This window comes from Lissotriton vulgaris, chromosome 10 (genome assembly GCF_964263255.1).
Source record: "Lissotriton vulgaris chromosome 10, aLisVul1.2, whole genome shotgun sequence".
Taxonomy (NCBI): domain Eukaryota; kingdom Metazoa; phylum Chordata; class Amphibia; order Caudata; family Salamandridae; genus Lissotriton; species Lissotriton vulgaris.
The window spans coordinates 17,861,018-17,886,886 of record NC_141698.1 but is presented as its reverse complement, the minus strand read 5'-3'; the positions used below and the strand labels follow the sequence as shown (position 1 = coordinate 17,886,886).

The window sequence follows — 25,869 nt, the reverse complement described above, 5'->3', positions numbered from 1 at the left end:
TGGTTCTCTCAGTAGGTACTACTTAGCACTGTGCTTACGAAAATCTGAGGGACTAGGGCTCCTTCCAGGAAGGTTCTAGAGAGTGGTAGTAGCTGATTGGCTCCTGGCCAAAGTTTGGTCCTTTTTTTACAAAAGGAATCCGATGGGTTACTAATGTGAGGCCTCTGGCCGATTAGTATATATATATGTCTTTAGGACATTACTATTTTATATACCGGGGACTCCCACCCCGACGACGGGGAATGATTCAGGCATGTGAATCTATGAAAGATACCAATACTGGATAACTGCAGTTACAGGTAAGTAACGCATTTCTTATATTACCTACATGCACCTACATTATATTATGTAGACGGATGTAGCCCCAGCCTGGTTTCCAAGAACCCTCATGAATATGTGTGAGTCTAAAGATGAAGTCCTAGAACACCATTGTTCAGGGAAACCCTCCTTCTGCGCCCAGGACTAGAACTAGGTAATGGTTCAATCCTAAAAGGCATGTTACTGTGTAGTGTAGGGAGGTGATGTAGGTGAAAGGGTATGATGTTACCCAGGCCTACATTAGGGTACCTTTATGTAACTTAACCGTAGACACTCGTGTGCTCCGTCCTCCCCCGGTATAAACTGTGCCATGCAGGCCCCTTGGAAGAGGACGTCGTCAGTGCGGCTCCCTAGGCACATCTACCCTACAAGGGCCGCTCCTCCTGTTCATCATCCATAGCGTGTTGAAGCATGAGAAGCTAAAGTGTCTCACTCCTTGCTTCTGACCATGTCCATGGGCGGTGCCAGAAACATGACCAAAGCACTATGGAGACACTCCTATAGAAACGTACCACTGACACGCCATGCCATTGAAAGCCCCCCCCCCCCCCCCCCCCCCCCCAGAGCAGCCTACTACTCACTCACACATGGGTTCCGGGAGCTAGTCAGCTGCATGAAGCACCATAAACCGGGTGGCATGAACGCTTCAGGCGGTGCTGCACCCACAGCCTCTGAGGACTGGCCCAGTGCTTAGAGAGACCTGGAAGGGTGTCTGGGCGCTTCACGGTATTTAGGATGAAGGGAAAGGGTCTAGCTGGACTCGTCCTGGGTGAGCCTGAGTCTGGGGATTAGAGGTGCAGAGCCCAAGGAGGCGCTGAAACGACAGATCAGGTGGGGGGGGGGGTGTAAATAAACATGCTCAGGCTGTGGGGAGAGTGGCCGAGGCTTTGACCCTGTAGGAAGCTTGTGGTGTGGGAGGCTGGAGGGAATCTCTCCTTGGAGGTCGCATCAGGCTACAGCGACCTGGTCAGACGTGCCCGGGGGAGAAACCAGCTCAGGCCTGGAAGATGTGAGTGGAGGGGGGAGGGGGGGGGCTCCTGGTGGCGGGAGGGCGGGGAGGAGTGTATGACTTGTGTTACACACTCGTTCACGGCTGCGTCTCCCCTCCAGCGACGCTCCCAGTATGAATTATGACCTGTAAATTTAAAGTGCCAGTTAATGGCTGCAGTGCCAAGTGTGGGCAGCGGTGCCTGCCCCGGTGGGCTCTTGTGTGGGTGGCGCACGGACACGAGTGGCACGCCCTGGGCCACAGCTGTACTGGCGTGCGTAAAGAAGGCTGGAGGTCAGTTGGCGACCCCAGGCCCAGTCCCCCGGGAATGTGTGGGTCACAACCCCGCAGGCCCGTCGTATAAGCTTCCCCTTGGCCGTGACATGTGCTCTGGCCGGCCGTCTTCGCTTTCTATTTAAAGCCAGTGCGGCGGCCTCTGCCCGTGCCCTCCTTTAAATCCGGATTACGGGATTGACCTCGTGACGGCCGCCTTGGCTGCCCATGAGCAGTGCGGGGACCGTCTACCTGGCCTTGGGTCGTGGTGCGGGGCTGGGGCGCTCCACATCCCTTGTAGTGACAGTGGCTCATGTCTGAGGCGCTCCTCCGCCCTTGTAGTGACAGTGGCTCATGTCTGGGGCGCTCCTCACCCCTTGAGGTGACGGTGGCGCATGTTTGGGGCGCTCCTCTCCCCTTGTGGTGACAGTGGCTCATGGGGTGCTCTTCCCCCCTTGTGGTGACAGTGGCTCATGTCTGGGGTGCTCCTCACCCCTTGTAGTGACACTGGCTCATGCCTGGGGCGCTCCTCACCCCTTGAGGTAACAGTGGCGCATGTCTGGGGCGCTCCTCGCCCCTTGTGGTGACAGTGGCTCATGGGGTGCTCCTCGCCCCTTGTAGTGACAGTGGCTCATGTCTGGGGCGCTCCTCGCCCCTTGAGGTGACAGTGGCCAGGGGCGTAACACAGGCCCACGCATCCCCCGCAGTGCGGGGGCCCTCAAGCTCAAGGGGGCCCCCTCAGCACTGCACTTCGGCCTGGGAGCTCCTCATAGAGTCCGAAGGGGCACTCCACGTAACTGGCAGGGGGGCCCCCTTAATTATCGTTACGCTACTGACCGTGGCTCATGTCTGGGGCGCTCATGACTGGGGCGCTCCTCGCCCCCTGTGACAGTGAGTCATGTCTGGGGCGCTCCTCTCCCCTTGTGGTGGCAGTGGCTCATGTCCGGGGCGCTCATCACCCCTTGTAGTGAGAGTGGCTCATGTGTGGGGCGCTCGTCACCCCTTGTAGTGACAGTGGCTCATGTCTGGGGCGCTTGTCACCCCTTGTGGTAACAGTGGCTCATGTCTGGGGCGCTCCTCGCCCCTTGTAGTGACAGTGGCTCATGTGTGGAGCGCTCGTCACCCCTTGTGGTAACAGTGGTTCATGTCTGGGGCGCTCCTCGCCCCTTGTGGTGACAGTGGCTCATGTCTGGGGCGCTCCTCGCCCCTTGTAGTGACAGTGGCTCATGTGTGGAGCGCTCGTCACCCCTTGTGGTAACAGTGGTTCATGTCTGGGGCGCTCCTCGCCCCTTGTGGTGACAGTGGCTCATGTCTGGAGGGGCTCCTCACCCCTTGTGGTGACAGTGGCTCATGTCTGGGGCGCTGCTCGCCCTTTTTAGTGACCGTGGCTCATGTCTGGGGCGCTCCTTGTAGCGACAGAGGCTCATGTCTGGGGCGCTCCTCTTGTAGTGACAGTGGCTCAAGTCTGGGGCGCTCCTCACCCCTTGTAGTGACAGTGGCAAATGTCTGGGGTGCTCCTCGCCCCTTGTAGTGACAGTGGCTGATGGGGTGCTCCTTGCCCCTTGTAGTGACAGTGGCTGATGGGGTGCTCCTCGCCCCTTGTGGTGACAGTGGCAAATGTCTGGGGCGCTCCTCGCCCCTTGTAGGGACAGTGGCTCATGTCTGGGGCTCTCCTCGCCCCTTGAGGTGATAGTGGCTCATGTCTGGGGCGCTCTTCACCCCTTGTGGTGACAGTGGCTTATGTCTGGGGTGCTCCTCACCCCTTGCAGTGACAGTGGCTCACGTCTGGGGCGCTGCTCGCCCCTTGTAGTGACAGTGGCTCATGTCTGGGGCACTCCTCGCCCCTTGTAGTGACAGTGGCTCATGGGATGCTCATCACCCCTTGTAGTGACAGTGGCTCACGTCTGGGGTGCTCCTCCCCCTTTGTGGTGACCGTATCATGTCTGGGGTGCTCCTACCCCTTGTGGTGACAGTGGCTCATGTCCGGGGCGCTCCCCGCCCCTTGTGGTGACAGTGGCTCATGTCTGGGGTGCTCCTCGCCCCTTGTAGTGACAGTGGCTAACGTCTGGGGCGCTCCTCGCCCCTTGTAGTGACAGTGGGTCATGTCTGGGGCACGCCTCGCCCCTTGTAGTGACAGTGGCTAACGTCTGGGGCGCTCTTTGCCCCTTGCAGTGACAGTGGCTCATGTCTGGGGTTCTCTGATGCTGCAGCAATCTATCCCTTCCCGTGCTTTGATGATGCAGCAAGCTGTCCCTTCACATGCTTGACCAGTGTTTACTGGGGTGTAGATATCCCTTCCTGTGCTGATACTGCAGCAAACTGTCCCTTCACGTGCTGTGATGCTGCAGCAAGCTGTCCCTTCACGTGCTCTGATGCTGCAGCAAACTGTCCCTTCACGTGCTGTGATGCTGCAGCAAGCTGTCCCTTCACGTGCTCTGATGCTGCAGCAAACTGTCCCTTCACGTGCTCTGATGCTGCAGCAAGCTGTCCCTTCACGTGCTCTGATGCTGCAGCAAGCTGTCCCTTTACATGCTCTGATGCTGCAGCAAGCGGTCCCTTTACGTGCTTGTCCAGTGTTTACTGGAGTGCTCTGATACTGCAGCAAGCTGTCCCTTCACATGCTTGACCAGTGTTTACTGGGGTGTAGATATCCCTTCCTGTGCTGATACTGCAGCAAACTGTCCCTTCACGTGCTGTGATGCTGCAGCAAGCTGTCCCTTCACGTGCTCTGATGCTGCAGCAAACTGTCCCTTCACGTGCTCTGATGCTGCAGCAAGCTGTCCCTTCACGTGCTCTGATGCTGCAGCAAGCTGTCCCTTCACGTGCTCTGATGCTGCAGCAAGCTGTCCCTTCACGTGCTCTGATGCTGCAGCAAGCTGTCCCTTCACGTGCTCTGATGCTGCAGCAAGCTGTCCCTCCCTGGGCTCTGATGCTGCAGCAAACTGTCCCTTCCCGTGCTCTGATGCTGCAGCAAACTGTCCCTTCCCGTGCTCTGATACTGCAGCCGGCTGTCTCTTCACTTGCCTGAATGCTGCAGCAAGCTGTCCCTTCCCGTGCTCTGATGCAGCAGCAAGCTGTCCCTTCCCGTGCTCTGATGCAGCAGCAAGCTGTCCCTTCCCGTGCTCTGATGCAGCAGCAAGCTGTCCCTTCCCGTGCTCTGATGCAGCAGCAAGCTGTCCCTTCCCGTGCTCTGATGCAGCAGCAAGCTGTCCCTTCCCGTGCTCTGATGCAGCAGCAAGCTGTCCCTTCCCGTGCTCTGATGCAGCAGCAAGCTGTCCCTTCCCGTGCTCTGATGCTGCAGCAAGCTGTCCCTTCCCGTGCTCTGATGCTGCAGCAAGCTGTCCCTTCACGTGCTCTGATGCTGCAGCAAGCTGTCCCTTCACGTGCTCTGATGCTGCAGCAAGCTGTCCCTTCACATGCTCTGATGCTGCAACAAACTGTCCCTTTACATGCTCTGATGCTGCAGCAAGCTGTCCCTTCACATGCTCTGATGCTGCAGCAAGCGGTCCCTTCACATGCTCTGATGCTGCAGCAAGCTGTCCCTTTACATGCTCTGATGCTGCAGCAAGTGGTCCCTTTACGTGCTTGTCCAGTGTTTACTGGAGTGCTCTGATACTGCAGCAAGCTGTCCCTTCACGTGCTTGACCAGTGTTTACTGGGGTGTAGATACTAAAGCACGCTGTTCCTTCTAGTGCTTTTCCTATGTTTTCTAGGGTGCAGCTACTTCTGGTGAGGCAGCCTTCTCTAGTGCGCGTTTAGGTCATTCTGTTAATCTAGTAGCAGTCATGTATGCATACATTAGTTAAATGTATTCCACCACAGTGCAGCAGTGAGTGACTCACCACCACAAGAGGTGCATGAATAACGCTGTCCATCCTTTTCTGCCTAGGACGCCATCCGAGACGTGCACGTCAAAGGCCTCATGTACCAGTGGATCATGCAGGATCTGGGTGAGTAGTTCCCGGAGGGGGATCCTTTCTGCTGCCCTTCTTTTCAATTCCTTGAAATCAGGGCTACGTATGATCACTCATGTGACCATCCTGGCAGATGTAAGAGCGCCGCTGAGTAGTTTGTACCTACTCTGGGAGTGTTCCACAGGTGCTGTGCACTCTTTGCTCCTACTGTGTACAAGTCTCTGGTTTTAGTAGAAACTATTAAGTATGTAATAACTAAGAAAGTAGTGGCTATACATTTTCCTGTTATCTTGATTTATCCTTTTAATATTGAAATGGACGCGGAACAAGTGACTGAGGGTGAGGTTTGGTGTCTGGAGAAGCCTCGCTGTAGGTGCTTCATGGCTACAAAGGAGTATTTTGTGTCCTTGTACCCTGGATGAGGCCGGAGCATGTGTAGATTATAGTATCTCCCACTTACAATTTCGCATGTTTGACATTTAAATCTAAATGAGAAGTTTCCCTTCTTCTTTGCTTGTTGTTTTTTTTTCTGCCGAACAAGCTTGTGAGATAAGTGAATCTGCTTAAAACTCTTAATCTCCAAATGGAAGCTTGTATCACCATACAAGATAATGTGTAACTGTCCCCCAAAACCCTGCTTTTTTGGCACAATGCTGTTTAGGAAAGGTCATTCGTTTTCAAAGAGTTAAATATAGTGCCATGTTTGGAAAGAAGATTTGGTCATCCAAACAGGCTGGGTTATATTATGATGATTTATAAAGCACGCGTATACCCACAAGTGTCTTGGAGCTTCTTGCATGGCCCCAGGACGCTGGGTCTCAGGGCTCCCCTCCTGGCAAATTGACCCTCTCACCTGGAGTATGATCTGTATAAAATGGGCGGTTAAGGCATCCCAGAGTCCTTAAAAACCAGTTTATTTTTCCTTCGGGTTATGGGACTTGATAAAGTAGATGGGTCATTCCTAAAAGGTAGCACCCATTTGCGTTTATTTTAGCCTAACATCCTCCTACTCTGGTTTAAGACTCTCCAAGGGTGAGGGTTACCAGGTCCCAGGTGTACCCCCACTACCTGACATGAGAAGTCGCTGTGTAGCATTTTCTCAACCCCTTGTTTGCATGAGGAGTGCGTGCAGTTTGTGTGTAGTTCAGTTGTGCGACAGAGGATGCTTGCCTGGCGTTCAGGACTCCTCTTGCAGCATTGCTGGGAGTTTAGAGACCTATCTCTGGAGGCTGCCAGCACCTCCGCAGCATCTGCCGCCACATCCAGTGAAGGGCATACAGTGTTGGGGAGTGCCCGCTTCTGTGTCATACATGGAGAAGACACCAAGGGTGTTCCCAGTAGACTGGCATCTAAATGTAGTGGTGAGAGGTTCTTGGGTCGGTTCCACTCGATGGTCAGTGTGCAGAAGAATGTGAATGGTGGTAACTGGGAGCCCCTTTCTGAATCAGGGGGTGCGCCAAAAAAAAAACATAGCCACGCCGATCCACTCTGAATGAGATGTGGATGTGGTTACTTTGCATGAAGGCACACAAGGAAGATACAGGGTGGGGGCTTGTGTGCAATTAATAGGAAGCGTGGGGGATATGGTCCAGTTGGGTAATAAAGTGGGAGCCTTGCTGCATATGGTTGGTAAGTGTTCAGTGTGGAGGGGGTGGTTGTGGTGAGGTATGTGCCCATGTCTGGCTATAAAGTTGCTGAGTGGAGTGTTGGTCAGGATACTAAGCGTGTTCAGACCTACTTCTGTGTGGATGTGGAGGGGGTGGTCGTGGTGAGGTACTTGCCCTTGTGTAACTGTAAAGCTGCTGAGTGGGGTGTCGGTCACTAGAATAAGTGCTGAATATCTCTTCTTCTTTCTGTGAATCCCTGTAGGTGCTAGACTTAAGCTGAATACAGTAATCCGCACCTTGAGTCAAAGCGCTGCCAGGATTCTTGTTCTCCCAGCTGGATTCTTCTTAAACCAATGTATTAGCTGCAAAAATCCTTATTGCTGTAGGAAACAGCTCTGGCCTCCTGGACACATGCTGTGGCCTTCAGTAGCATACTTTGTTTTGTCACATGGGACTTGGAGCTTTTTTTAGGTCTCAGCTGTCGAAAGCAGCGCATGCGCTGCTCTCTGCATTCAAGAGCTTCTTGGAATCAGTGCAGATTCCAAAGTTCTCTGAGGCAGAGTTGAAGCCCCACCCATCTTTTTAATTGGCCAGCATCCTCTTTAATGCAAAACGCTGGCTTGTGATGGTAAAGGAGGCTTCTTAGTCCCTCCTTGTTGCCGCCTTGTCTCCTTTTGGCCACGCCCACGGGGATTTGATATTTTACTGGCGGCGTGACTCTCCCTCATTTTTTTCTTCACATTCGGATCCCTGATTTTGCAAGACTTGTAGCTTGTCACTACGTCAACAGTCCGTCACTGTAATCCGCTCTGGAGTCCCTGATGGTTTGTTGTCGTGAACGCAGGAGCAGGACTGTAACCTCGTAAACGACAGGGAAGTAAAGGTGGCCTTTAGTGCCTTAGTCCCCACAGTAACAGTCCATCAAACATCTGGCACGTCCTTTTTAGGGCTCGCCTGCTGGTGCGCTTGCGCATAGCTGGCGAAGCTCTATAGTGGCTTATCCAGAGTTTAACCACTGGCGATTCCATGCAGTGCATGTGCGCTTTTTAGGTCATTGCGCAAGCCCTAAAAAGCGCGTGCACAATGCCACCAGCCGCCTGCCTGCCTCGCATTACCACATCAAAGGCAGCCAAGCCTCCCTCCCACACGCTTCTCAGCGTGCGCTCTGCATTTCTCCTCCCAGCGCATTTCTCATCCCCTAATTATTCACGGCCGGCCGGCCATACTTTCAGTTTCACGGCCGCCAGGCCGTGTCTCCTTTTATTTTAACTTTTTTTTTTTAGGTACCAGTTTAATTAGTGAAGTAAAAGTCCAATTGTCACAGGATGGTTCCAATTTTTTTTTTATTATTTGATGCCCATTATTTCACATCCTGCAAAAGAGGAAGACTGTAATCTATATCACCTGGATTGCATGAGCTACTCACGCATGCAGTTCGGAACAGCTCGAGCTCTGCATGTGACCGTGCTCAATTAATCACCTTTCTCTTCAAACCTTTTCAATGCGTGGCTCATTTCATGGCTGTGAAAGGTGTTTTGCAGCAGTCGGAGGTGGTGTTACTTTGTCAGCTGCTGGGCTGTTTCTGTGTCTTTCCCATAGAGGCCTGGTGAGTGCTTTCATAAGCAGCCTGTTCTCCAGGGAGACACTTTTCGGTCTCTCAGACGTTGGCCAATTCCTTTGGTGACCTGACCTTCCTGGCAATGTTATGCGACACACTGTACGATAATAGGGCAGCCTCCTGTCACACGCTCGCGTGCATGCACGTTGCATCCCTCCTTCCAGCGCAGGTTGCTTATCGGCATGCCTGGTCCTGGCCGTCCGAGTAATTAAAAGGGACAGATCCCCGTTAACTCTGCAAATCTACGGCTACGCTTCTAACAGGAGGCCGCATATATACACTAATGCAAAATGGCCGTCTTATAGCACTAATCTGCCTGTTTTCAAAGCAGAATTCACGTCTTAAGCCGCTATGGAAAGATCAGTCTGCAGACAAGAGAATTAGCTCGGTAGCCACAGTATCAGTCAATGCGCTTTAATCCAATCTAGCAGCCTTTCTTAGTGTAGTGAGCGTAAAGATCAAATGTAAACGACCTTGGCATTAAAACCGGGTCAATCCATCTTTTGCAGCGTCAACTGGATCAATAATTAAGTTCCAGAGCATATAATTAATGTGATGTGACAATTTGTTGTGCTGTGTTTCTCCTACAATGTATTTTGGTGCATTGCCAAACAATATTGTAGCTTCCTCTGAGCCAGCAGTCAGTGTTGTAAGCATACACAGATAACGTAGTTTCAACCAGTGGTCACCAGTTATATTATTCCCAGTAGGAACGACCTAGTTTTGCATCTTTCTGAGCTGATTAAAACGAGTTGCATTCATTGAGGCAAGGAAGTCCGTTATTTTACATAATTTTCAAACAACATATTTCCAGAAGTAATCAGGGTGTAAAAAAAGTTGTTTTTTTGTTTGCTATCAAAACCATCCTTATAACATTGATATGTGTTTAGTGAATAAAAATTGATCTAACAGACATGAACACCATATTTCCCCCACCCCTGCAGTGTCTCGACCACGGTGTAAGTGCTGCACTATTCTGCCCTAATAACATATTTTCTAAATTCTTGAGTTCAAGGCGCTAGACCATTGAATTTCCTCCATCGATGTGGAAATGACCGCCTCCCTCCCACAAGCTTCCCCCAGCGTGCGCTCTGGCATTGCTCCTCCCCTAATTATTCACTGCCCACGGCCGGCCAGCACATCAAAGGCTGCTGCTCCCCGTGCGTCTTGTCACCCTTACTCTCCCCTATTCTTCCCTTCTTGCCTCTCCCCACCCCAGCAATGCCGAGGGCTTGTTTAAGTGGTTGTCCAATAAGTTTTTAAGACTAAATTTATTTAAAACTGAATTTCTTCTGATTTAGTCCGAATTTTCTCCCTCTTTCGTTCTCTTGTGCAATTCTTTTACTAGTGTACCCGCTTCTTCTCTATCTCCAAGTAAGCAGTGCTGCAATACACAACCTGTGGGATTGCTGACCCCCGAAAATGTGATTACATCACTCTGATTCATATTTGCTTTACTCTGGTTAACCTCCCAATTTAGTAATGTGTTCAAAATGTTCTTCGTCATTTCCAAGGCACTTGGGCCTACCTCTGCATATATCTGATAAATTATTTCTTGTGGATCGTGGATGGCATACATTTTCAAACTAATTGAAACTTTAAAAGCTTTGGGCACGCTGTTTGTATCAGTGTCACTAATATTTGAAGATTGTAAATGGACCAGCCAGTGCAAACGTAACAGTTCCCTATGCCCCGTCCTGGATCAACCAACAATCGCCAACACCAGGAATTCCAGATTGTTCCTTGACTTGATGTCTTTTTGGGTTTTGAGACTCATTGTGACATCATCCATCGGAGGTCCCCCTTAGCCGTCTTTTACACATCACAATTTAAAGCGGCATGCGATATTTTAGATTTTTTAGGCCAAGATTATCTTGGTGAGTCAAACAGGAGAGAGTTCCTAATAACTCTACTTCAAAAGAGTACGTTGCACTCCTTCTCCAGACCTGAGCGCTATAAATAACCATGTCACAAATCGCAGACCTAACTAGGATGGTGACATGAAGAAAAACATTGCCTTCCACTGCAGATTATGAATACAAAGTAGATGTGATCGGCGAGCCACACATGTCACTATGAATTTACAGCACACCTGAGCCCTCAGGATAAAGGAACCCTTGCACTCTGTCACTTTCATTCCTCATTTGCATGTACAATTCTGTTTAAAGCATAACATTCCCTTGCCAAGCAATCTATTATAACAAAGTAATATGTCTAGGTCCTATTGTGTATTCAGTTTAACATATAGATTTAATTTGTGCTTATAAAAAGACACATAAGTAAGACATAGAGAAACAATATTCAGCCTCTCCAGCTGCATATTCCCACTATAATGTGATTTTTTTCCATTCCAATATCGCATACTAAATGTATTTTCAGCAGTACACGTTATTAGTTTTATTGATAAATATGGAAGCCAAACCAGAGAATGTAATGAAGAGGCACCACCACAGCATCACTCAGCGCCACCACAGCATCGCTGATGCGCCACCACAGCATCGCTGATGCGCCACCACAGCATCGCTGATGCGCCACCACAGCATCGCTGATGCGCCACCACAGCATCGCTGATGCGCCACCACAGCATCGCTGATGCGCCACCACAGCATCACTCAGCACCACCACACCACCACATTATCACTCAGCCCCACTCAGCACCACTTAGCACCACCACAGCATCACTCAGCGCAACCACAGCATCACTCAGCACCACCACAGCATCACTGGTTCAAATATGTTCTTTCAATGTTTCAAGCTGTTTTCAAGCTTTCACGCTTTATTACAAATCACAAAAAAAGTTAATATTTCACTTCTGTTCTTTGATTTTCGTCACAATAAAAAACACTGAACATAATCTTCACTAAATTATTTACAAAAATATAAGCTACTGCCATTACAAATTAAATAAATTATTTAAGTATTACTTATTTAAACAAATTAAAAGCATTGTTATTTGTAATATCAATACATCTAAGTCACGTAAATACAAAACATGTTGCATTACAAATGCTATAGGTGTCACATTTGCGAAAGTTATAACTATTGGCATTGTAAATGACAAAGCTATTAATTTAACTATTTAAAAAAAGTAACACATAAAAAAAAATTCATAAGACCAATAGCTCAAACTTTCCTAATGCGAGCCCTATTGCATTTCCAATGCTTGTTCCTTTTCCATTTCCACCGCCTGGTGTACTTGCACTCTGTGTGCGCGCTAATCTCTTCCATCCTCGTGTCCGTTCCCCTGTTTCGCTCTAACTCCAGTCCGTTGCGTGGGTCGAATAGCTGCGGCACTCATGTGGCTGTTCAGGACAATGGGGTTCTTGTGCTGCTCACAACTGGTTTCAGCGCAGTACTGCGCGTAGCTTGAGCCCAAGCGCTGATCTCCGAGGCATGCAAGGCTGAGCCAGCAGCGTGAAAATCAACAACTTTTAGCAGGGAAAAAGTTCAGAAAAGCAGCAGGTGAGATGCTTTAACTGTTCCACGATGCTTGTCCTATCAACTGTGAATGCACCATGGTTTAAGTTTGTTATATTCTACTTATGGCATATTTCTATAGTTCCAGTGGGATGATGTCTAATGTTTCATATAAATAATGGTCCCCGGTGTTTGTGCGGTGAGTTTCTATACCGGGGAGGGGCCCGAATGTATGTGCATGAAAATGAAGTGTGTGGTGGAGTGTTGAGTTAATTCCAAAGCAGATTTTCGTGCCACCGTAAGAAAACTGTGTTACTTGTTTTTCTTTCTACCCCTTTTCCTCGTCTTTCTCTCGCTTTCCTTGTCTCGCGCATCTCTCTCCATGTCTACCTCGTTACATCTATCCATGTCACACCCGCTCTCTTCCCATTTGTTCATATGTCGTCATATGCCAATCTTTCTCCCTACTTCTTCATTCGTTTTCCGTACATCTAGCCCTCAAACCAAATTCCTGTCTCCCCGTGCCACCTCCTTTTTATCTGCCAACCTCTCACCCCACCTCTTCCTCTCTTTTTTCATTCTGTTTACCCCCTCTCTCCATCCGTCCACCCTCCCTCACCCGGCCCTCCCGGTCCTCTCTATCCCTTCCATGGAAGGGGGTGTGGTCCAACAATATTGTCAGAAAATTATCTGTCATTAATATTGGGTTCCAAATATAATTTCCCAAAATCTCACCTCATTTGAGTTAATAGAAAATCTACACCCATTGGGACAATATTTCTGTACACCATATTTAGGATATATTGTCAGACAATATTCCCCTCAGTGACATGCTGACATGCAATCATGAAGAGTAGAGCTGTGCCTGTGTCCAAAAATGCCCCAAAAACGTTTGCCGACTTTACTCCTAATTGTTTCCAGCAAAAGTAGCAATCAAATGCAAAAACAGACTTGAACGGGTATTAGTATTGGTTGTGTTTTTTTCTTTCCATAAAATATGTTATTGAATTTGTGCCATGACATTGGGGTGTTTTTATGGTGTGGCTTGCCAGCACAGTTGCAGACAGACAATTGTTATGCTATAATAATTTACACTGCTCATGGCTGCCCAGGCAAGTGCTTCCTAGCGCATCAGAAGCACCAGTCACTAAAACAGGTTCTCCCGCCTAGAACAGCCAAGTCTTGAACTGTTTTCTGAAACTGAGATGATTGGAGACGTTGCTTAGGTAAATGGGGAACTTTATTCCAGAGTCTGGGAGCCAAGACGCGGCATTACCTACCTCCCTGTCTAGGCAGCTTGAAGCGTAGACTAGCAGCTGGGTTGAGATCAGCGGATCTTAACATTGTAGTTGGGCGGTAAAGGTGGATCAGCAGAGAACTGGCTGGGGGCAGCTGCCATAATAAACAAGCATTGAAAATGCAATAGGTCTCGCTTTTTATTAAGTTTAAAGCCGTTTGCTTTGCTAATGGTATTGTATTCTAGCTTTGCATTATTTAGTGTATATTTGGGATATGATGTAGTTGTATGTTAAAATTGTTTTGTTAGCTGTGTAGTAGGTTAAAGCATAGCATTGGTAGGAAAAGAGCAGTGTTTCAGACGGGAGGTGAATGAATAGAAGAATAGTAGGTGTGTTAATTTTGTATAGTGAGGATTACAATAACAAAAGGCGCACAAAAAGGGTGCGGGAAGAGCAACTATATGCACATATCACAAATATACACTAAATAATGCAAAGCTACAATTCAATACGATTAGCAAATTAAAAGGCTTTAACTTAATCAAAGGCGAGACCTATTGCATTTTTAATGCTTGTTCTGTTAATGATGTTGGCAGCGTGTGCTACCGTGGCACATGGTTGATGGAAGCGGCTGATCGGAGTGAAGGCTGGGCTGTGTATTTCAGCGCTCTGCACCATGTTGCCTACCTTTGCATGGCTTGCTTACTGGTGAAGGGATGTGTTTTCTTGGAGTAACAATTCCGTATAATCATTGGCCATATACCACCCCAGCCCAAAGCGAGGAATGGTTCCGAATAGCCAAACGACTGGCTTGGGTGGTGGGAGAGGTGATCCAATGATCAGTCTTGGCAGCAGAAAATAAAACCCATTGGCCTCTTTCAGAGGAGGAGCAGAATCCATTCAAGGAAAGGACTGGCGTTTCGAGTGTAAGGGCAACTTGTGCCTTTAGAACTGGTGTGGCAGGCATAAGTGTAGGGGAAAGGTGGTGTATGTAGTGTGTTTGGTGATGGATGTAGAGTTTGATGGGGCGAGTTTGAACTTCCCTGATGGGATTATGCTAGTTTTCAAAGGAACCTACTGTTAAAAAGGAAACCAGCATCCTACTCCAGCGTGGTATCTTCATTAGTGGTCAATTATGTACATGTTACTCCTTGTAAGAGCATCCTGGGGCATTTGTAACTTAAAGAGGCATGTTTTCTGCATTTTTGTTTTTGTTTTAATTGTTTTGTTGTAAACTTTTACATACCTGTGGCAGCCTAGACTATAAAGACTTTGGGTACTCCTCCAGGGTGGGGATAGCACGCTTCCATGTCCTTCATAGAATGGCCCTTTTACACATGGGTTGTGGAAGACCACATTCTTACCTGGTGACCGCATTGAGCATCTTGGATGGCCTACCCACCAGCAACACTGAATGACTCACTGTGGACCCATTGATCACAGCCAAATGGAATTTTGAGCCCAGTCTGTGCATACAAGATATCTTTCACCGTGGACACTGCCGACACCAGTGAAGGCGATCACTCTGCAGTGGAGTGCAATGCCAACCATACAGGGATCTTTCACAGTGGACCCTGCCGACACTAGTCAAGGCAATCTCTCCTGCGGTGGAGTACACTGCCAGCCAGCCAGCCATACAGGGTATCTTTCACCAGTTACACTACCGACACCAGTGAAGGCTGGCACGCTGCAGGGGAGTGCACTGCCAGCCATACAGGGATCTTTCACCGTGGACACGGCCGGCACCACTTAAGGCGATCACTCTGCAGTGGAGTGCACTGCCAGCCAGCCATAGATGGTATCTTTTACTGTGGACACTGCCAACACCAGTGCAGGCGATCACTGCAGTGGAGTGCACTGCCAACCATCCTCATTTGTAGAACACTTACAAAGGTAGAAAAAGATTCTCTTCCAGGGGATACTCATTAATAGTCATAAGCACGGAATTATCTCCGCCCATGAGCGGGGACCCGGAACACATAAACAATATACATATATATGTGTAAATATAACCAAAAGTACTAAGTAATTATACACATATACATGTATAATAACCATAATATGCAGCCTAACATTAACACTTAGGCTAATCAAACCAAACCTTACACGTTCTGAAGCATGAAAATATGCTGTATATAAATGCAATAAATAGGCATGAGCCTAAAATGCATTTCATAGACATGAAAAACCTTTTATTTTCATCAAAGAACCTGTTGTAAACAGTTATTAGCCTAAAAGGGCTGCATATGAAAAAATGTCTGTGTACAGAAAATCAGACTGGCACCCTGCCTTTAAGGCCCCAGAGAATCTGCACACTTTGCCTTTAAGGCCTCCAGGAGAACTCTGTTCCCATCATGCCCCACAGGTGACAGTTAGGTCAGTTCTTTTTTCCGGCTTGTTCTGTGAGGAACCTGGAACTTGAGCACTGCTCGTTTGAAGTATTTTCTGTCAGAAGTTGGTTTTTCTTGCCTTTTTTTGACAAAATATAGCTTTTGTGGTGGTTTGTTATTCTTTTCTGACTAAGCTGTTGGTGTTTTTTAGTCAGAATGCCACCTTTATTTTACAAATGTCCTTCCTGTGGGAAGAAGATGTCGAAGAGAGCTCCATCGACGTCTAGGACTTCGCCGGTGAGGCAATCGCCGTCGAAATCCCTTTCGACGTCGAGGCAACTGGTGTCGATTGCAGTGAGGACGACGCCGGGAGTGCAACGCTCGACGTCTAAGGATCGTATGAGGTCGACGTCGAGGGATAAGAGATGTCCGACGTCGAAGGATCGTGTGTCGACGTCGAAGGATAAAGGGTCGATGTCGAAGGATAAAGGGTCGACGTCGAGGAAGAGTCATCGGTCGACGTCGAGAGGGAGACATACGTCGTCGAGGAAAAGATCGACGTCGAGAGAAAGGATGACGTTGAAGGATTCGACGTCGAGACCTAAAAAGAAAAGGTCAAGGTCTCCATCGCGACGTAAGTCGACGTCGAAGCATGCTTCGGGCTCGAAGCATGGAGTGTCTAGGTCTCCCCCACCTGATCATAGGTCGGAGTCGAGACTATCAAGACCAGCCTCCCGGACCTCAATTAGGTCTTTGTCGAGGTCAGAAATAAGTCCCGAACCTAGAGTGGAGGATTCCCCGCATGATCAGCAAGACAACAGATCTGCAGTGGGGCAAGGGATAGTGCACCAGGACTCTTCTGTGGTGGCTCATTCGGGCTCAACCTCAGGGCAGGTGTCAGATGACAGACAGTTGGTGCCCAGACAGCGGACCCCGTCTGGTTCATTGGTCTCTGAACACAGTGCAGCGTCGAGAGCTTCTAAGTCTTCCGCAGAGCTGAATATTGTGCAGGTGTCACCTGAAGCTTCACCTGAGCATACAGAGCGGCCTATTAACTTGTCACCGAGGTGGTTGGAAAGTTTAAGGCATTGGAAGATGCGTCCGATAATGGGGGAGAGAGCTCCGGTCCCTCGGACGGAACTGCATAGAAGATCACGCTCAAGATCCTTAGTGAGAGAGAAATCTCGTTCAGGGGAGCGTAGGAGGCAGCGATCGGCAACTCCTCAAAGAAGACGTAGAACTCCTACTCCGTCTTCTACATCGTCTTCGTCCTCTTCAAGATCTTCATATAGAGACTATTCTCCGACTATATCTTCTACTCCTCCTTCCAGAGTGTCTCCAGTAGACGATTTAAGCACATTTAATGATGTATTATGTCGTGGAGCGAGTAAATTCAGCATCAAAACGGCAGTTCCCCAGGTAGCAACGTCAGTCATCTTCGAAACCTTGCATCACAAGACGACTGGCAGGCCTCTCCTAGCGTTAGTGCCCGGATTGATTGAACCAGCAATGAGGACATTCCTAACTCCGGCCATGGTGGGTTCAGGTCCTTCTAGGATTGCGAAGAAATACAAGGCTCCAGAGGAAGACCCAATGTTTTTGCGGTCTGACCCACCACCAGACTCCCTGATTGTAGCAGCAGTCAGAAAGGCACATTCTGCAGCATCTACCTCTTCTGCTCCACCTGAAAAGGACAGTAAGAGTATGGATTCCTTGGGGCGAAGGATGTGCAATACCTCAGGATCGGTCATGCGAGTGGCCAGTGCGGCTGCTCTATTGGGCCGCTATGACCGTCTGCTCTGGGACTCAGTGGCTCGTTTTGCAGATAAACTCCCTAAAGAGGATCAGAAAGACTTCCTGGAAATAGTAGAGGAAGGAGGTTTGGTGGCTAACCAGAGCATTAGCGCGGCTGCTGATGCTGCGGACTTGTCGGCTTATGGCTATGCACACGGTGTTTGCGCAAGACGTACAGCCTGGCTTCGCCTTACGGGGCTAAAGCCGGAGGTACAGAGGAAAATGGTCAATTTACCTTTTAATGGATCAACTCTGTTTGGATCTCATGCAGACGACGAGATGTCTAAGATGAAGGTGGAGTTGGACACTCTTAAGGCCGTAGGCCTTGAGAAGAAAAAAGAATTTAAACGTCGGGGTACTTTTCGTCCCTATGACGAGATCTTTTCAGCAAAGGAGTCAACAAACGAATTGGTCTTCGCAAAATCAAGGCCAGAATCAACAAAGATCGCAATTCCAGCAGCGGCGGCCTGGACGAGGCAGAGGCAATGGAAATAGGCAGCAGTCATCAGCTGCCAAGCAGCCTCAGAAACAATGAACGGATGCTTCCTCTACAACCGTGTCCCTCTCCGGTTGGAGGAAGTATTGTGCGTTATCTGGACGAGTGGAAACAGATCACGAAGGACAGATGGGTGCTGGATGTCATTCAGAACGGGTACCTTTTGATATTCAAGAAGGCACCCCCTGTCATGCGCCCTCTAAAGATGGTACAGTGGAATATAAAGCGCTTGCAACAGGAGGCGAACGTCCTCCTGAAGAAGAAGGCCATAGAACCAGTTCCTTTCCAGCAGAGAGGTCAAGGCCTGTACTCTCGATTCTTTCTTGTGCAGAAAAAAGGTCCAGTCACAGAGTTCAGACCCATTCTGGATTTGAGGCGACTGAACAGATTCATTCGGAAGGAGAGATTTCGAATGCTGGCTCTTCACCAGATCTTCCCTCAATTACACCAAGGGGATTGGATGTGCTCCATCGATCTAAAGGACGCTTATTTTCATATTCCGGTATCCAGAAGACATCGCAAATTTCTCAGGTTTCAAGTGGCGGCTCGTCATTATCAGTACGCAGTGCTCCCTTCTGGCCTGAGATCAGCTCCCAGGACATTTTCAAAATGTATGGCTGTAGTGGCGGCTTGTCTTCGAAAGAGTCGGATTTTCATATATCCGTACTTAGACGACTGGCTTCTGAAGAGTTCATCCCCATCGCTTCTAGAGGAACATCTGTCGATTTGTCTTCAGCTCATGTACAAGTTGGGTCTGCAAGTCAACTACAAGAAGTCGATAATGAACCCCACCCAGAAGATCCACTACCTGGGTGCTCAGTTTGATACAGAAGTAGAAAACGTGTGTCCTTCGGAGGAGAGGTGGTCATCCATCAGAGCGAAGTGTCTACTTCTCCTTCAAACTGCACGTCCGACAGTTCGGCAAGTGTCCTCTCTCCTGGGGTCAATGGCGTCGTGCATTTTCATCGTGCCAAACGCACGTTTGCAGATGCGTCCTCTACAACAGTGTCTGGAAGATCAGTGGAAACAGAGGACGGGTTGCTGGGAGGACCGGATTTATCTCCAACAGTCTGCAAAAGATTCCATCCGGTGGTGGATGAAGAAGGGGCACGTAATGAAGGGAGTCCCTTTTCATCAGGACCTACCAACGCAGACTCTGATAACAGATGCTTCTCTCCAAGGCTGGGGGGTGCATATGGGCCCTCTGCAGGTGCAAGGGCAATGGTCAGACTTCGAGAAAGGATATCACATCAATCTTCTCGAACTCAGAGCGGTCCATCTTGCTCTCAAGTCCATGGCTCCATCTCTACAGACTCGGTCCCTCCTGGTGCAAACAGACAATACAACTACAATGTATTACTTAAACAAGCAGGGGGGTACCAGATCCAGGACTCTTTCCATAAAAGCCCAGACCATCTGGCATTGGTTACTTGCGCGAGACCTGACCATAACAGCAATTCACCTGCCGGGAAGTCTCAACACACAGGCGGACGACCTCAGCAGAGACTTTGTCGAAGCGCACGACTGGGTTCTCAACGAAGACGTCGCGCTCAGTATTTTCCAGGATTGGGGAACACCGGACATAGATCTGTTCGCAGACGCGGCAAACGCAAAATGCCCCGTCTCCGCGTCCAGGTTCTACCAGGAAGGGTCTCAAGGGAATGCCCTTTTGATAGATTGGTGTCAAAATTTGCTGTACGCCTTCCCACCGACACCGTTGATACCAGCAGTGATCAATCGGCTGTACAAGACTCATTCCAGAATGATTCTGATTTGTCCAGAGTGGCCACGCCAGTGGTGGTTCCCAGATCTCCTCCAGTTGTCAATAACACCGCACAGGAGATTGCCGTGTCGCCCGGATCTTCTGTCCAAGCAGAAGGGGCAAGTGTTTCATCCCAATCTGCCCTCCCTGCGCTTGGCAGCATGGCTCCTGAAGTCATCCAGTACGGGCACTTACAGCTGAATCCGGAGTGTATGAGCATCCTTAAGGAAGCAAAGCGGCCTTCTACGAGACAATCCTACAGTTTTAAGTGGAAACGCTTTTACCTTTGGTGTCAGAATAAGGGTCTGGACCCTATTGATGGTCAAGAAAAGGTGATCTTGCCTTACCTTCTTTACCTTGCTGAATCTGGTTTGCAGTTTAATTCCAAAAAAGTCCATCTTGCTGCAATAACTGCTTATAGAAAATCGCCAACACAGATATCTTTCTTTCGAATGCCTGTGGTGAAGGATTTTCTGGAAGGGTTAAGAAAGGTTTATCCTCCAGTCAGATCTCCGTCTCCACCTTGGGAGCTTAATGTGGTATTGACTAAATTAATGGGTCCCCCATTTGAGCCGATACATAAAGCGTCTTTGCAACACCTGTCTTGGAAAGTAGCGTTCCTGGTGGCCATCACTTCTGCTCGTAGGGTGAGCGAAATCCAGGCTTTGTGTTGCAATGAACCGTACTCAGTTTTTCATGGAAACAGAGTGGTGCTCAGGACTCATCCTGCTTTCCTACCTAAGGTGGTGTCGGATTTTCATATTAACCAATCCATAACATTGCCTACTTTCTTTCCGAATCCTTCAAGTCCGGCAGAACGGACTTTACATTCATTAGATCTGAAAAGGGTTTTGAAATTTTACTTAGATAAAACAGTCTTTGAGACAGACGGACCGTCTGTTTGTGAACTATGGTCCTACAAATACTGGTTTGGCAGCATCCAAGAGATCCATTTCTAGGTGGATAGTGTCATGTGTCTTACTGGCTTATCAGTTAGCCCACAGGTCGTTATCAGGTAGACCTAGGGCTCATTCTACGAGGGGAAAAGCTTCTACCACAGCTCTCCTTAGGAATGTGGCTATGTCAGAGATATGTAAAGCAGCTACTTGGCGTTCAGTGCATACGTTTACACGCCATTACTGTTTGGATTCTGATGCACAGACTGATGCACAAGTTGGACAAGCATCACTCAGAAATTTGTTTGCTAATACTAGTTAAACACTGTGATTTTAAAGTATGACTATGCTTTTATCTGTTCGCCCGCTTCTTGCGGGTATGAGCTTGCTACTCTATTTGCTACTCTATTCAGTGCTTATGACTATTAATGAGTATCCCCTGGAAGAGAAGGATTAGTTACTTACCTGTAATCCTAGTTCTCTTCCAGGGGTATACTCATTAAAGTCATAAGCACCCTCCAGCCTCCCCGGGCGAGCAGTAGCATTAAAGTTTAAGGTTTCAATATGTTTAAGTGCAGATTCCTGCTAAAGTTTACTGTACCGTACAAAAGAACTGACCTAACTGTCACCTGTGGGGCATGATGGGAACAGTGTTCTCCTGGAGGCCTTAAAGGCAAAGTGTGCAGATTCTCTGGGGCCTTAAAGGCAGGGTGCCAGTCTGATTTTCTGTACACAGACATTTTTTCATATGCAGCCCTTTTAGGCTAATAATGTTTACAACAGGTTCTTTGATGAAAATAAAAGGTTTTTCATGTCTATGAAATGCATTTTAGGCTCATGTCTGTTTATTGCATTTATGTACAGCATATTTTCATGCTTCAGAACGTGTAAGGTTTGGTTTGATTAGCCTAAGTGTTAATGTTAGGCTGCATATTATGGTTATTATACATGTATATGTGTATAATTACTTAGTACTTTGTACTTTTGGTTATATTTACACATATATATGTATATTGTTTGTGTTCCGGGTCCCCGCTCATGGGCGGAGATAATTCAGTGCTTATGACTTTAATGAGTATACCCCTGGAAGAGAACTAGGATTACAGGTAAGTAACTAATCCTTCAGTCCGATCAACTGTCTCATTTAACATTAGCAGTGTGACCATTATCTTGCTGTCGCTGCATTGTCTGACTGCAAATACCTGGCACCAAACCACGGACTGGTTGAGTCTGAAACGAGTCCTGGTGTGAATTTTCGTCCTTACACGCTCCTGGATTACAGATCTCTTGCAAGAGTTCATACACCAGTGCACTGTACGATTGGCTGCCCCTTATCTGGTGCTCTGTTGTAGCCCTGTCCAGGCACTAGAGTGACCAGGCTGTCTAGGCTGATGTGTTACTCTTCTTTGTACCCGGTTCTCTGTACCCCTAAATGGAGACGCAGCCCACATGACCTTCTCGGCGCTGATAAGCCCTGAATTCTCCATGCCAACAGTTCCAGAAGTTCCTTTGAGTGGCAGAGGAAGGTCTCCTGATGGATCCAGAGAAGAAATGTTATTTAGGGAAGGATTCTAGAATTCCAAGGAACTTCATGTTGAGCTGGAAACATGCCGGGAGCATCCAAACGAGAGATGAAGGAATAACTGCTGACCCTTGTCTGACCTCCACAGTTAGCCTTTGGAAGAACCCTTTCGAGTGGGAGATGCTGTATGGAGGAGCTTTGCTCTGGCCCTCAGTGCAGAGGGCGTGGGATGCAGCCTCAGCAACTTAACTCCCACTTTCTCACACCTGTACATCGAGTGGAAAACCTACGCAGCTAAGAAAGAGTGCGCTGCTGTGCCTGGAGCTAGAGATGAGCTCCCGGGGACCGCCATCGCTGCTGAGGTGCTCATGTGTTTTTGTAAAGAATGCTCTTCCTTGAAGTCCTTTGTTGTTCCTGGATAAGCATTGCTCCATTCAGCTTGTTACCCAGGATGGGCTGAAGAGAAGTTTTGACATTGAGATTAAATCTTCATAACTTGCTGCTGTGTTGGTGGCAAGTTGGGTACACCCTTGTCTCCTTGGTGGTGGTGGTGGTGGGCGGCGGGCGTGGTGGTGGTGGGCGTGGTGGTGAGCGGCGGGCGTGGTGGTGAGCGGCGGGCGTGGTGGTGGTGGGCGGCGGGCGTGGTGGTGGGCGGCGGCGGGCGTGGTTGTGGGTGATGGGCGTGGTGGTGGGTGGCGAGGGTGATGGGCGGCGGGCGTGGTGGCGGGTGTGGTGGCGGGCGTGGTGGTGGTGGGCGGCGGGCGTGGTGGTGGGTGGCAGGCATGGTGGTGGGCAGCGGGCATGGTGGTGGGCAGCGGGCGTGGTGGTGGTGGGTGGCGGGCGTGGTGGTGGTGGTGGGCGGCTGGTGTGGTGGTGGTGGGGGCGGCGGGCGTGGTGGCGGCAGGCGGCGGCGGCTAATAATAATATAGTGGCAATTCCGAGACCGTTAAATCAATAAAGCAGAGTTTGTTTACGCCAAACTTTCATCCAGTAGAACGTTTCAAGCAGTGCCAAAACAGATGCAGTGAAGTGCCAATAATCTGATTACATTTGAAAGAGATACCAGATGAGACCGCTCCATTATGAAAACTTAATTAAGAGGAGAGAAAAAAAGCCTTTGAAAGAACAGGGGCGGGCGGGTTGCGCCGAGATCTTTGCGTAGAGGACCTTTGGAGCGCCACTTCTTGCGAGGCCTGAGGTTACAGCATTGTGTTTAGATGAGCCATGAGGGTCTGCCTGGCAGACTGTTCTCTGGCACCTCCTGTGTGGGGTCTTGGGGTCTCCTGTAATGACCCCTTGCTCAGGAGCTCCACCGGCTGCTTGTAGCAGTTGTGGTTATGCGAGTCCGCACCATCTCCTCTCATCCAAACTGTATCCACGTCAAGTCTTTGAATCCCTTCATCTGCATCATCTGCGTTCTGTTTCTGTAGAAAGGTCTAGAATGGCATCTCGTAGAAAGTTGAATTAGTTCAAGGTTTGGGCGTGTTGGAGACAGTTTGCTTTATCTGCCCTCTTGCATGTTATGTAAATTCCATTAACACTTCTCATATGTCTGACCTTTGTGTATGTTCTCGTTTTTAACCTGAAATGCTCTATTTTTCTTTTGCAGAAAAGTATATTTTGCGTGGACAGGAGACCTACTCCGTCCTGCACCTCCTGGCCAGCAAGGGCAAGAAGCTGTTTCTCATCACTAACAGCCCTTACAGCTTTGTGTAAGTACTGGTGTAGGCTGCTTCTTTGCTTGTCTACCGCTGTGTATGACATCCAGCGGCATCTCAGTTTCTTTCACCATGGTCCTTCAGTTACTCTTCGAGTGAGACTCCAGGCCTACAACCCTAGGTGTCGCGCTGCTTGTGGCTCCTTGTTGGTTGGTGTCCCATAGTCTCATCTTGAAGCTGGATTGACCTTGGAGGAATTTTCCTCATCTGTGGACTTGCTGGGGTCTGGACTCCGAGCCTGGTTGGGCTTCTGTGGGGCTGGAGTCTGGACTCCGAGCCTGGTTGGGCTTCAGTGGGCTGGGGTCTGGACTCCGAGCCTGGTTGGGCTTCTGTGGGGCTGGAGTCTGGACTCCGAGCCTGGTTGGGCTTCTGTGGGGCTGGAGTCTGGACTCCGAGCCTGGTTGGGCTTCTGTGGGGCTGGAGTCTGGACTCCGAGCCTGAATGGGCTTCTGTGGGGCTGGAGTCTGGACTCCGAGCCTGGTTGGGCTTCTGTGGGGCTGGAGTCTGGACTCCGAGCCAGGTTGGGCTTCTGTGGGGCTGGAGTCTGGACTCCGAGCCAGGTTGGGCTTCTGTGGGGCTGGAGTCTGGACTCCGAGCCTGGTTGGGCTTCTGTGGGGCTGGAGTCTGGACTCCGAGCCTGGTTGGGCTTCTGTGGGGCTGGAGTCTGGACTCCGAGCCTGGTTGGGCTTCTGTGGGGCTGGAGTCTGGACTCCGAGCCTGGTTGGGCTTCTGTGGGGCTGGAGTCTGGACTCCGAGCCTGGTTGGGCTTCTGTGGGGCTGGAGTCTGGACTCCGAGCCTGGTTGGGCTTCTGTGGGGCTGGAGTCTGGACTCCGAGCCTGGTTGGGCTTCTGTGGGGCTGGAGTCTGGACTCCGAGCCTGGTTGGGCTTCTGTGGGGCTGGAGTCTGGACTCCGAGCCTGGTTGGGCTTCTGTGGGGCTGGAGTCTGGACTCCAAGCCTGGTTGGGCTTCTGTGGGGCTGGAGTCTGGACTCCAAGCCTGGTTGGGCTTCTGTGGGGCTGGAGTCTGGACTCCGAGCCTGGTTGGGCTTCTGTGGGGCTGGAGTCTGGACTCCAACCCTGGTTGGGCTTCTGTGGGGCTGGAGTCTGGACTCCAACCCTGGTTGGGCTTCTGTGGGGCTGGAGTCTGGACTCCGAGTCTGGTTGGGCTTCTTTGGGGCTGGAGTCTGGACTCCGAGTCTGGTTGGGCTTCTTTGGGGCTGGAGTCTGGACTCCGAGTCTGGTTGGGCGTCTTTGGGGCTGGAGTCTGGACTCCGAGTCTGGTTGGGCTTCTGTGGGGCTGGAGTCTGGACTCCGAGCCTGGTTGGGCTTCTGTGGGGCTGAAGTCTGGACTCCGAGCCTGGTTGGGCTTCTGTGGGGCTGGAGTCTGGACTCCGAGCCTGGTTGGGCTTCTGTGGGGCTGGAGTCTGGACTCCGAGCCTGGTTGGGCTTCCTTGGGGCTGGAGTCTGGACTCCGAGCCTGGTTGGGCTTCTGTGGGGCTGGAGTCTGGTCTCCGAGCCTGGTTGGGCTTCTGTGGGGCTGGAGTCTGGACTCTGAGCCTGGTTGGGCTTCTGTGGGGCTGTAGTCTGGACTCTGAGCCTGGTTGGGCTTCTGTGGGGCTGTAGTCTGGACTCCGAGCCTGGTTGGGCTTCTGTGGGGCTGGAGTCTGGACTCCGAGCCTGGTTGGGCTTCTGTGGGGCTGGAGTCTGGACTCCGAGCCTGGTTGGGCTTCTGTGGGGCTGGAGTCTGGACTCGTGTATATTCATTGCATTTGTCCCATCTCTGCTATATTAGTAAAAGAATAAGGGCTGCGACCTTAAGTTTAGCTCCGTACCCTACGTCTGGCACGGTTTAGGGTTGAAGCACCGAATATCAATTCTGTGTAGTCTTGATTCCACCTTATCCTCTCTATTGCACCATCAAACCTCCGTGCCTAGTTAACTCGCGCATTGACTTTCCTTTACATCCCTGCTTGATTCC

At 49.8% G+C, this 25,869-nt stretch overlaps 1 protein-coding gene across 1 annotated transcript in view; it reads left to right on the top strand.

The window, feature by feature from the left end:
- The window catches only part of NT5DC2 (5'-nucleotidase domain containing 2), a 184,223-nt gene that overhangs the window by 90,357 nt on the left and 67,997 nt on the right, over positions 1–25,869 (top strand). Inside the window, exons 7-8 of the mRNA XM_086940247.1 lie at positions 5,469–5,529; positions 23,783–23,885. Coding sequence (XP_086796373.1) covers positions 5,469–5,529; positions 23,783–23,885 — 164 coding nt within the window. The remainder of the gene's footprint in view (positions 1–5,468; positions 5,530–23,782; positions 23,886–25,869) is intronic.